The sequence below is a fragment of the Colletotrichum truncatum genome (assembly GCF_014235925.2).
Source record: "Colletotrichum truncatum strain CMES1059 chromosome Unknown Contig_0009, whole genome shotgun sequence".
NCBI classification, from domain to species: Eukaryota; Fungi; Ascomycota; class Sordariomycetes; order Glomerellales; family Glomerellaceae; genus Colletotrichum; species Colletotrichum truncatum.
Window position 1 is genome coordinate 3,231,811 of NW_027222406.1, and position 12,681 is coordinate 3,244,491.

A 12,681-nucleotide genomic window follows, 5' to 3' on the forward strand; every position below is an offset into this window, starting at 1 on the left:
ATGTCTTTCATTATGTTAACTCGAATTGGCCTGTTGGCTATGCCTCTCCTGGGCCCTGTTGTTTCAGCAGCTGCCCTTCAAAGTCGCAACGGCATCGTCCCTAATTATTCGGGCGGAAACTGTTATCACGAGCCCCCGAGCAACGCGGGACGCGCTCTTAAGGGAAAAAGCACCAACAATGACCGCATGCACAAAGATGAATGCGCGCTTTTCTGCAAAGACTACAAGTATTTCGGTACTGAATTCGGCAGAGAGTGTTTTTGCGGCAACGACATCACCACTGGTGCCGTGGAGATTGCCTCCGCGGAGTGTACTATGACCTGCACTGGCCGGTCGACAGAAAAGTGTGGCGCTCCGGACCGCCTAAACATCTACAAAAACGAGGACTATAGAGCCCCTTCTGTCAAGACGGATATCACTGGCTGGACCTACCAGGGCTGTCACACCGAGGCCGACGGCGGTCGCGCCCTCAAAGATAAACAGTACTCTGAGGACAACATGACCCCTGAGTTGTGTGCAAGCAACTGCGCCGGGCTCGGATACAACTTTGCCGGTGTTGAGTGGGGCCGAGAATGCTTCTGTGGCAAAACCATCAGCGGCGGCACCTGGGCTCCGGAAAGCGACTGCTCTAAACTCTGCTCCGGTGACCCTAAGAGCTTCTGCGGCGAGGGCGGCCGCCTTAACATCTATGCTCAAGTGCCTCCTATCACGGCTACTGTTGCTAGTGCTACTTACTTGGGATGCGCTATCGATTCACAAACCCTTCGCGTCCTTGAGAATGGAAAACGAACTGCGAGCGACGATATGACCGCCGACACTTGCGCTACGTACTGCAACAACTACAGCTACAAATACTTCGGCATTGAAAACGGCCGAGAATGCTTTTGCGCTAATGAGCCATCAAGTACACCTCAATATGCTACCGCCTCTGAGTGTAACGCCCCTTGTGCCGGAGATGGCAAGACTCTTTGTGGCGCCAAGGGCCGTCTCAGTCTCTACCAGTCGACCAAGACACCTTCTACAAACGCTGTTACTGGCCTGGGCAACTTCAAGTACCTTCAATGTGGACTTGACAATGTCAGTGATCGCGCCTTGAAGGGTGAGCATTTCGCTACCGACGACATGACACCCGGAAAATGCGCCTCTCTTTGCGCCAACTACAGATACTTCGGTCTGGAGTTCGGCAAAGAGTGCTTCTGTGGCAATGAATACAACAAGGCACTTGAGAAACCTGCCGGCGACTGCTATATGAAGTGCTCAGGTAACAACGGTGTCGAGATCTGTGGTGCTGGGGACCGCCTTTCCGTCTACACCACGATCCCCCAATTGTGCCCAAATCCGACTTCGCACTTTGGCGTGTGCACCACCTATGCTTTCTACTGGCTTCCTAGGTCTCGTGCGACCACATCCGAAGAAGACTGTCGCAACGAAATTTACGGAGCACGCTTCTGGCAGAACATGGCCTATAACGCTTACTATTATCAATCAGCAGCAAGTGGAGGTGGCGTATCGACCTGTTATGGAATGTTTGCTACCGTCGAAAGCCCGCAATGTGACTTCCAATCCTCGAATGATAACGGCGATTATGGAGTCGGTTCCTATGGAAACCTTTTTTGTTGATTGGGATCAACTACATTATTCTGCCCCCCATCATATGGTGCAACAAGGTTCATTGGCTTCACTCATTTACCTTACAAACTACGTCACGGACCACATATCCCCATTGACGGTGCTCAAGGAAATTTTGTTTGTAATTATTTCACATAATACCTTAATAATAATCTGCTTTTTTTTTTGAGATTTGTGTCCTGCCGTACAAGTGCCAAATCGAAAGATAATGTGGGCGGGTTAAAGCTAACGTTGATAACTCTGCCGGCACGAAACGATCAACGTTCACAGATACACTAGACTAAAAAGATACCATTGCACGTTATTGCCCTTATGTATATGAAAGAGCAGCCCCGATTTAGCTCACTTGAAGCCTGTTGTATCCATTAATATGTCAAGCAAAAGTCACGTCCCATAGTTGATAATGGACTATCTTCTAAATAATCTCTATGGGTTGAATTATCCGCTGCACTAAGTTTTAACCCTGAAGGATACAGGAATGTGTCTAAAGCCATTAACACCGGATTCAACTTGATCTTAACAGCCGACAAGATTATGCAAGCAACTAGAAGTCACCTAGACATCGCCTCCTTTAGTTAGGTGCATATACTTGAAATTTGGAGACTGAGCCGTCTCTAAATGTTAGCCGAGAACAACTGCAGATCCCAAAGGTGGTGAATAGGTGACATGATGCTGTTCACAACAATAAGGTTAAGTATCCCAAAGTGTAACGTCCTTATGATACGCCTCCGGAACAATAGAGGATATGTATCTCAAACATTGACTTTTGCAACTTTGATGAACTATTAGCCACCGTAAAGCACAGTACTCCACTCAGCGGACAGCGTTTGAGGTTGATGGCTACAAATTTGAGAAGCGCAATCAAGATACGACTGTTTGTAGACACCTTAGTCGAGGCAACTTACCAATCCCGACGTACGGACTGTTCCTTCCGGATGACGATTTCCCATCTTTGAGTTTCGCAGACTAAAATGTCCCGTAATATCGAAGTCCGCTATAATATAGCTGATATCCATTCGATAACATATATTCATTATGAGCTTGCTTGCTAATGAGAAATAAATAATTAAATAAACCATCATAATATGAAAATGGGCAGCAGTAATGCGAGCCTTAACTAACTCGATGGGCCATCTGAGTACGTGGAAATCTGCCCAAGCAATACTAAGGTGATCAAACTACTTTAATTTGTGCCAACTCATTTAACACAATAAAATCTGTCTACTGTTCTGCCTCAGCTGGGAGACTCACGAGAGTTAAGTATATTACATTCTTCAGAACACCAGTTAGACCAAGCGGTGTAAGTGATAGGGTAAGAGAGACTTACAGTTCGCAGGACGTCTTGAATGGCCTCCGTTCCAAAGTTAATGTACTTCTGCTGGGCACTAACCAGGCGCTGTGAGCCCTCAACCAGCACTTGGGAGAGCGCATTCAACGGCACAGGAGTGGCCAGTGATGGCACAACACTTTGATTTGGCGGTCCAGGAGCACTGGCGTACGGTCGAGATGGGAGGCCCGGCAGCGGGGCTGGGGCGGTAACATAGCCCGCCCGTCTCTGTGCCTCTCTAGCATTTGCTTGCGCTGCCTCCGCCCGCGCTCGTGCCTCAGCAATCGCTCTCTGAGCTTGTTCTTGTGCAGCATCTGCCCGTCTCCGCGCCTCAGCAGCCGACTTTTGAGCCTGGGCCTGTGCTGCGTCTGTTCGAGCCTTTGAATCCCTGTGCAGCTGGTCCGTGTAACCACCTGTTAGAAAAGATCCTAAAGGATCAATGTTCGCTGGGTGGTTGGGGTCTGCATATTTGCTTCTAAACTTGGTCTTAACCTGAGTGGCGAGCAGGTTATCGGGATTCTCCGTGGCCTGAGGACAATCATCAAGTTATTACCGAGCATTTCCTCAGATCTACATGCCAAGTCTGGTATTTCAACTAGAAGTGGTTGGGTTCTGGAAGATTGTTACTTACATATACCGCTTGAGCCCTTCGGTCTAGGTAGTCGTCCACGAATCCTTTCGTTCGTTTGAATCTTTGCTTCAGCCCTACTTCTTCTTCTACTCCACCTTCGAGCTGCTGCTGTTGTTCTGGCGGAAAGACGAGAGGTGCGGCTGCCGGAATTTTCAAGTCGCCGTATGAAGTGCCACTCGAGGCTTTGAACCGGTTGCTGAAACTAGAAGAGTCGGTGGACGCACTTATAGTGGCGGTAGTATTCAGGTCTACTGTTGGATGCACTTCTTCAGAGTCAGGTCGCCATGTCATAACCATACAGAACACGCCTCGCGGTCGGAAAATCTCCGCATTGGCTTTGTCCAAAAACTTATTCGTCCTAAAAGAAGGGTTAATTGAGTTTGGGGGAGATTTTCGCTCGGCGCCTCTTACTTTTGCCGAGAATCGACCTCCTCGGCGATGCGAATCGTCTCTTTCACCGCAAGAGACACGAGCATTGAGAATGGCTCTGGAACAACGTGGCTTGCGAGAGATGCCACATTGATAGTCTTGATCCAGCCTGTCGCCTGCGTTGACTTCTCAAAATCGTCGAGGAAATCAAACCACATCTGTTGACTAATGGCAACATTTGCCAGCAACGGGGCATAGGCTCTCAAAAACCCACGGCTGCGCTCTTTAGGCCGCCGCTGAGGGAGAATGACAGGCAACTCTAATTTACCTGTGCAGTTCTCACCACTCCCACAAACTGCAGTCAAGGTTCCTGCCACGGGCAACTCGTTTGTTGATGAGCCCAACTCTGGTCCTGCTTGGTCACCGGGGCGTTCTTCTACTCTGTTCCGTCGTTCTCTTGATTCCCTTCGGGCTTGGATGCCTTCCGCGACGATCCCAACGCCCGCATGCAGATGCTGTGCGACGTTGATAAACTTGAAAGCGTCATCCGCTGGAGCCATTGGAGCTGGTAAAATGTGCGATGTGGTTGGATCTCTCAGATGTGGCACCAGAAATGTTGTGAGGACATTTGCAGGGGCTGGGGCAGCTATATATAAAGTTCAGTGAAGGTGGCTATGCTTCGTGATCCTGCATGTTGACTTCAGTGGCCATAGGTTTAGCAAACGAGTCCGAAAGCTACTCGCATGCTCTACAGAGCACGATGCACTAAAGTGGCGCCGGAGGTGGAAATTGATTAGCAGAGGATTTAGCCGTACATGGGCTGAGTAAAACTAGTTGGAGATATGTGGTCGATCACCGCTTAGTGCTTATGCTTATCCAAATTGTAGCAGGTAATTGGCTCGTTAGAGGTCTATCTCGCTCTCGGCTATCGCATTCATCGACTTCTATAGGTAGGGATTGCCTACTGGTGTCCCCAATATCCGACGCCTTCGATCGCCCTTTGATTGTTTTTTCTTTGTTTTTTTGAACCGCTTCGCTTACTTTCTATTTTTTTTTTTATAGCCACCATCATGCGATGGTTTTTGATGTTATTGTACGCAACCTCATCGTGTGCCCCAAGAGTACAGGCACCTAGGAAGTGTTGGATCATTGCTAGACTTAAGATCAAATAGTCCAGGAGTCCTTAGTAGTATCGGTTCAGGATATTTTATTGTCAAGGAATGTTGTCTTTTATTAATAAATCAAACTGGGACTTGATAGGAGAGGTTCCGCCTCACAAACTGGTACGACCATGAAGTCCCCTAGCACCCGGAGTTCACGGCCGTTACGGGTTGATATAAAGACAAATCGCTCTATGATGATGAAGAGCGAATGGTAATCCGAGCAAATAGCATACCCTCATGGAGGGCCGCATGGGCTGCTACGTGAGGTTTGAAAGAGTATATAAATATGCTGCAAGTTACAAGCGAAAAAAGCCAACCTCTTGGATGAATAAGTCTCACGTTACTTGCTGGAAAGCATCACTGATTCAACGGAGATTTCAGTCTATCATAAAATCTGAATCTGATGCGTGCCCGTCATCTCCCAGACTTAAGATGAATGGACAGCTCAGAACGATTGACCCAAAACTATACCATTTGAAAATGTTTCCATTTCCCATCCATATAACATATGCACACCCTTGCTTGGTATCGATTATTCATTATTACCGTGTCATCTTAGGCAACATGACAACTGAAGCCGGCCTAAGCCCATTTGCCGAGCACGCTCATAATAACCATGCCGGCAACGAGGCCAAAACCAGCAAAGAAGGTGACGATGGGGCTTGTACGAAGCAGCTCGGCGTCACCATGCATCCAGTCCTCAGCCCACATCTCCACAACACCGACCCAGACAAGGATTCCGGCGGATACAGCATCAAGGGTTCCGATGGCCAGGATGGTGTCGCGGTCATTGCCATTGAACTGATGAAGGACGCCGATGCCAATGGCCATACCGATAGGAGTGACAAGTGCGAATGGGGTTGCAAGGAGGAGCTTCTTGATGAGGGAGAAAGAAGGGTCTTTGAAGGGGTTGAGACTATTCGGTGCGGGGGATGTCTGTTCGCCTTCCGTCGGAGCGTTGTTGAGCTCAGCTTTCTCGGTGGGGGCGTCCTCGCCAAGCTGAGCGATACGGGTGCCAAGGGCGATGCCTTCGAACATTTGGTGAAAGATGATGACGACAAACAGGGTAAGGAAAAAGCTATCCCCAGCGACGACAAGGGTAATGCCGATGACTACTCTCAGTCAGACGGGATTCAGAAAATTATGAAATAGGGGATATACATACGGATAGAGTGGAAGATGATACCACACTCAAGGACAAGGACAGTAAAAGTCTTGGGAGAGAGACGCGAGGTAGAGCTCGGGTTCGCAGCCATCTTCGCCATTACAAAGCGTCTCCCAACGAACTCCACGAGGAAAGAGAGGAAGATACCAGCCATTACGACAGCAGATGTAGTGGCCTCGTATTTAAGCTCTCCCAGACACGGATTAGCGAACATTAGCTGAGCATGGGTGTATAGGTGGACGAATGCAGTTGAGATAATAATGCCGGTGCCGAACTGCTTTAAGATAAGGAAGACAGTATGCGTTTTAGTAGGCATCCACTTAATCATTAAAATAGGCAAGTAAACACCGATGGCGCTAGTAGCGAGGATAACGAATAGAAGGCCGATACGGAGAGGTATGTTGTAGTCGCGGGTTACCTTCTTACAACTCCGCGAGCTACTGTGCTCGCTCTCGCCGGCGCCAATGCAGTGTTCAACTCCGGCATGGAAGTGGCAGTTCTCGCCGTGGGGATGTTCACCACCGCTGTCAGAGCCGGAAGAGTCGGCGCCCTCTCCCACTAGCTGGACCTCTTCTCCGTTAGGGGCGATGCAATATGTATCGGAACCATGATTATGGCAGCCGTCGAAGGCAGTAGGGACGGCAGAAGCGGCCGTATTGGTTAGTGTGGTTTTAACTTGGTACTCCGAAGTACCCCACATACAGAAACTGGAAGGGTCAGTTATTGTTAACAAATCATACACAGGCACACTTACAGAGCAGAACCATGTAAGTGACAGCCAGATACAGCGGTTGGGGCGCCAGTCTCAGCGGGAATTGTCGCCGTTGCGGCGGTTGCAGCCGGGGCGTTGGCAGCTTCAATGAGGACCTCGCCATCATCATACATACAGTATCTAGCATAAACAGTAAGAGATAAGCACGTTGAAACGATGGGTAGAACGCCTACGTGGCGGCGCCATGCTTGTGGCATGCCGTATACGATGCGGGCAGTGCGCCAGAAGGGGTAGACGCGATTTTGTACTCATCTGTGCCAGCTTTGCAGACCCTTGAAAAGCGTTAGCAGTGTCCATATTGCAACAGAAGATGCGGGATAAAGGAAAGCGCTCACTGGGTAGATGAGATGACACTACACTGCGAAACAGCCGAGGGCCCTGTAACGGCGACAGTAGGGGTTACAGCAACCGTCTGTCGCGCCACCAGGGAAGCAGAAGTGGTGCTCACAAGGGCAACGACAGTGGCAGCGGAGAACTTCATCATGTTGAGATACTCGTTGTCGTTGTCGTAGGATTGAAAAGCCAGAAGCAAGCTGGACTCGCGTCTGCTAGCCTTAGAAGGATGGGACTTTGGTTGACTCGAACTTTTGGAAGTTCAATGTTGGATACTAGGTATGGTTTTGAATGCAGTTCGCTAGAACGTTCTCTGGCGGGCTTGGTTTATAGGAAGAAAATCGAGGTAAAAATATGCGACCAGGGTGAAGATAGCTCGGGGCCGAAAATTGTGAGAATGAGCACCTTGATAGACAGTGGAACGGGTAACTAGAGAAGCTGGCAACAAAGCTCGTGTCCGTCCTAGAACGAGATAGGGGTTTCTGTCAACGAGAGGTTCTAGAGCGGCGGAGTGACTCCTAAAGTGGGATAGGCTGCAGGGAAATCCCGGCAGGTGGATTAGAAGAGGTGTGGAACGAAAAGAATGGGATGTAGAAAGACAGACATTGGACGAGAGCGGTGTTGATCCCTGTCAGAAATATCGCGGCATGTTTCTATGAGCGTTCCTTTTGCACAGGACGTTAATGCCCCTTCTTTCGTCCACTCGCCCCTGTTCTTCCGTGCCCTGCTTATACTATTCCCCTATAAGTGCGTATTAACGGTTTAGGTTATATCAAACCAATAGAGCTAGATCTAATGAGCTTTCCCCTTACGTCACAAAGTAGTAATTTTGAGGGATATTTGCTAGTCTTGATACTATTATCTCCACGGGCTAAGTTACTACGGATATCACCAACTCGTTTTTACTAGCCGACGGCGGGCTATTTTCGTCCGACAACGAGAATAGCGCGCTAATTACGGCCAAGGCGGTTTAATCGTTTTGGAGAGAGGTAAGGACCTGGTCAGGATGATTAGTCTTCAGATAACACTGGGAAAATTGATCATGTTTCTGCTGGTCATCATCCTAATGGTGTTGGTGATGCTATTTCGACTAACACGGCAAAGGACACAAGTTTTCAACATAATTAATATAGGCGACAAATTAGGTTTAAAGAAGTGGGAAAAGCAGAACCCAAACTGCTGAGCTAAAAACGACACGGTCTCAATACCGAGGCTGAAAGACTTCTTCTTGCCAGGGCTGAGAGCCCGGATGGCCTCACTGGGGATTCACCTCCCAAGTGCATACATGGGGGTAGTTCGGCGAATAAGTAGTCACTTTGCGACTTATTTCTTCCAAGCTTGATTGGGTCCGATCAAAGATTGACAAACCATGGTGCAGAGAGACCGGACCCACATGCCGTTTTAGGCCTTAGAGGCCACTTCACATCGCAACCGCCACTTCTGCCCCTTCTTTTCATCTTTACCATTCCTCTCTCGTTCTAGTCGCACTTTACAGAGTGAATTAGTGTCAATGGCAAGTTAACTTGACTCTACCTCCAACTGGATTCCTAATAACTCGCGATACCTGCATGCAAAGGCATCTAAAGGAAAAAAAATTGAAGTTTTGCTAGGTACGACAGCACTCACCTGTAAAGAAAGTCAAGAAAAAAGCATTGCGGTTCTCAGTCTCTTCCTATTTCCATCATGGTTCGGCTCACTGTTGATATTACTTGATCGCCACCGAGACTAATAAAAGCACCCACCGAGCCGCATCCAACCTATACGAGATGCATTGGCTTGCCGATCATAGAGGACTCTTGCTTTATGTGACTAGTTTTTTGCCCTGCAGTGGAGGCGAAAACCCCTGCATGACATATTAGGACATCTTCAATTTAGCAATGACCGAGGGCTGCGGATCAGTGAGACATTTCTTACCTCTTGGATGCAGTTCGTTAGTACTTGCTGGTGAAGAGACGGTTGGTTGCCATGATCATCTATGTCACTGTCGCTGTCGCTGCTGCCGCCAAATACACCCATACCGCATTTAGTGTCCCACTCTGTGGATTAGAAGTTTGCAAAAATATTTCGCTTATACCGAGATGTTCTCCCGGCGGAATACGTTTCTTAAGGTGTGGCAGAAAAGAGAGAGTGTGTGATAGATGATGACTGACTGATGGTTAGGCAATGAAAGCGCTAGTCTCATGGCAAACGTGGCCATCGAGCATGTTAAGACATACTTCGTCAAGCTTTTCAGTGATATCCAGCGCTCCATTAAAGCATGATGATGAGAACTTCACGACTAATAACATAACTGTAATGCACCTTATTTCACAAAGCTAACAGGCACAGTTCTTCTGAAAAAGGCCTAAACCCATTTTTGTTGGGAAATAAAGCATGGCCTTTGATACGTACAATCGGCTCAGCGAATTTTCCTGTCTGGTAATGCACTGGTGGCAAGCTTGAACTTTTGTTGGGTGCGAATCCAATATGCTAGTTTAATCTCCTTCAGAAAAAATCTCGAGAATCGAAAAGGTCGATTTGCTTCTATTGGTTGTCTTGAAGACGACGGCAAAGACTGGCTTTTGTAACCCATGACTGGAATGCTGCCTGATTCGCTGGCCGGCCGTGGTGACTTGTGAAACTAGTTGACTTTTTCTCTAGTATAATGGACCATTCCGCCTAGATACAGGCGTGTAAATAAAATGAAGATGTATGGATTGAGACTGGTAAAGTTAAAATGGTAAAAAGACAAGGGGGAGATTATAGGATTCGTGAGCCGTTCGGCGGGGAGTTTTGCAAAGAGTTTGTAAGCAGGCTAAATTTTCCTCTTGAGGTTAAGCCCGATGGGACTAGAGCTTAGCTGCTTGGTTACCGACCCAAAAGCCCCAAAGTCCATAGAGGTACTCAAAGTCATCTCGGCAAGAGTGCAGACCCAAACGACTTAATGTTCGCCGAACTTAGTATAAGAACGCTAATGATTTCGAAGTAAATAAACTCAAGGAAATTTTGTTCTATATTGGCGACTTAAAAGTTACATAACCTTAATTAAAAGTTTGTTTTACTCTTATATCTTGGAAACGTCAAGATGAAGTCTACCTCTGTTTCCCTCCCAATCGCTTTAATCGCCTCAACTGTTTCAGCGCAAAGTTCTTTATGGGCTACTTTTAACCCTAAGGATTTATGTTCGACGACGACTACCGTCCTTGCCCTCGCTACACCTTTCCCGAACCCTGATGAGGCTACTTCGAGCTTAGACAAGAAGTATATCACGGGAGAAATAACCGGAGCCATCACGACTGCTGGAGAACTAGTCAACGTCGCCTCTACCACTTATACCAATGGTTGGGGTGAGCCTGCAACCGGTTACTGGGTAGCCTTTGAGAGCCATCTCAGGTCCGAAGGGCTTGAGATCAAAACCGCTGTTGAGACTTGGACTAGCGTGTGTACCCATAGTCTTGCTCCTTCGCCTACCGGGAGGGGGAAGTGTACGCCGCATCAAGATCACTGCAAGTATTTTTCTTTGAAACCTTTTGCAATGTGCAGATCTAGATTACAGCCGCTAATCGATTACATGTTGTAGGGCATTGCGACAATGCCCCTCCTGCTACTGGCACCGCTACCCCATCCCTTCCGCCCTCTCCCACTGCCTCAGCAAACTGCCATCCTCATATTGATCACTGGCATTGCGAGGGGCCTGCTACCAAGGCCTCGGGTGCTGCTTCCGTGACTGGCACTGCTTCTGCGACTGGCGCAGCTTCCGAGACTAGCACTGTCACCGGCGCCGCGCCTGTTAACGCAGTTTCGAGTTTGATGTTCGGAGGTATCGCACTTGCTGCAGCAGCTTTTGCTTAACCTAGGTTCAGATCATTTGCTTAGATTACCAAAAGTCTCTAAGCGTTAAATACATCAACATCACGTCAAGTCATACTGGAATACTGCAGGTATTGTTTTGGCAGAGTCTGAGGAGAAAGTGTATTAAGTGAATGACGTTGGTATGTAGCAATACTAGATTAGAACGATAGAGTTGATGCCACGGTGCCGAGCACCAATCAACTCGCATTTGCAATGCCCAACTCGGCCTTGAGCATTACCCGTGCCTTGGCTATTTGAAAACTTGCCTAGCATTGGCCATTTCTAAGTGATAATACAGTTGTGAGCCAAGGATCTCTTCTTAAGCATATTTTAAATCATCAATAGAGCGGTCAGTCTACAAAATGTTTGAAAGGACCTCTCACTGTCTGTCAGCCAATCCCTCAATGTCAGAAAGCTAGTCGTAACAACCGAATAAGTGCCTAATCATAACAGTTGTGGATCCATTGACACGCTGGGAATTGATGCTTCTGGCTCATGGAACATTACATGATATATTTCTTCATGGCTCAAAAACTCTCCCTTGAGCGCAAAGTGTACACTCAGCTAGTCTCTTTACCTTCTGATGGGTTGATGAAAGTGGTCCTCTGAATCCCAAGTAAAAGTGGCCCTATGGATATTGTGCTTACTCGCGACGGTCAGAATGACGTCAGTCTCGAAATATTGGGTCGTAACGCATCAAGAAGGATTTATTAAAAGTTGTGTACAATGGCGGTTTCAATGATGGTGTAATTTAGGTTTGGGTTGAGTGGTACAGATTATTACATGGGGATTTTGGGTGGATCCAACCTTCGGAACAGATCTCAACGCAGACTCAGAACATTCATTGTCAAATTGAAAGCTTTAATTGTGCTACGCCTGTAGGAAAATAACTCTGGGTTGCCTAGCTACGATACCTTGAATCGAAGGGCGCTCTGAAGTCAGGGCTAAAGAAGCGTGTAGGGTGCGTCATGCGATCGATGTGGAATTTCCCTTTTCTGACTCGGCAATAAGTCTTTCGGGATGACCAGGTTTATCTCGACAACAACCTAACGCAGTCAAGATGAGACCCACACCATACCTCTTTGTACCGTTGATAGGTATGCAAAGCAAAGTCCCATTCCCGGAAATGAAGAAAAGTACCTGATCCAAGGGACTTGTTTCTAGCCCTCAGTCGCTTTCTCCCCTCTCCCTCCACGGACATGGTTCACTCAACTCCCTTATGTCCCACACTAGTTCAGTAAAACCTCACATCCCTAGTAACCATCTCGTGTTTCTAGAGTCCTGGACCTTTGTACCATCAAGGTTGCTAATGCCATCACAAATGGCAAGCGCAATTTCTTTCTGTTCTCATTTTCTGGACCGAAAACTGATTCAAACCCGTTCAGGTAATCATTCCTATCAATGGACTCCCTCTTCTTTACAGCATGGCCACTAAAATGGGCTAGAATAACGGATGACTTA

The 12,681-nt window shown here is 47.7% G+C and overlaps 3 protein-coding genes across 3 annotated transcripts; 1 reads left to right on the plus strand and 2 right to left on the minus strand.

The window, feature by feature from the left end:
- Window positions 1-1,620, plus strand: CTRU02_213452 (copper radical oxidase; the record flags this gene model as incomplete). Its single annotated transcript, XM_036731682.1, has 1 exon — window positions 1-1,620. The coding sequence occupies one exon, from the start codon at window positions 1-3 to the stop codon at window positions 1,618-1,620; it is 1,620 nt and encodes a 539-aa protein (XP_036576681.1).
- Window positions 1,621-2,850: 1,230 nt separating this feature from the next.
- CTRU02_213453 (uncharacterized protein) lies at window positions 2,851-4,516 on the minus strand (the record flags this gene model as incomplete). Its single annotated transcript, XM_036731683.1, has 4 exons — window positions 2,851-2,901; window positions 2,957-3,484; window positions 3,588-3,945; window positions 3,999-4,516. 4 exons carry the CDS (start codon window positions 4,514-4,516, stop codon window positions 2,851-2,853), a joined length of 1,455 nt encoding a protein of 484 aa, XP_036576682.1.
- Window positions 4,517-5,701: 1,185 nt separating this feature from the next.
- CTRU02_213454 (ZIP zinc transporter) lies at window positions 5,702-7,540 on the minus strand (the record flags this gene model as incomplete). The annotated part of the gene is made up of 5 exons (XM_036731684.1): window positions 5,702-6,231; window positions 6,285-6,991; window positions 7,039-7,176; window positions 7,230-7,328; window positions 7,392-7,540. The coding sequence occupies 5 exons, from the start codon at window positions 7,538-7,540 to the stop codon at window positions 5,702-5,704; spliced, it is 1,623 nt and encodes a 540-aa protein (XP_036576683.1).
- Between the last annotated feature and the right edge of the window lie 5,141 nt (window positions 7,541-12,681).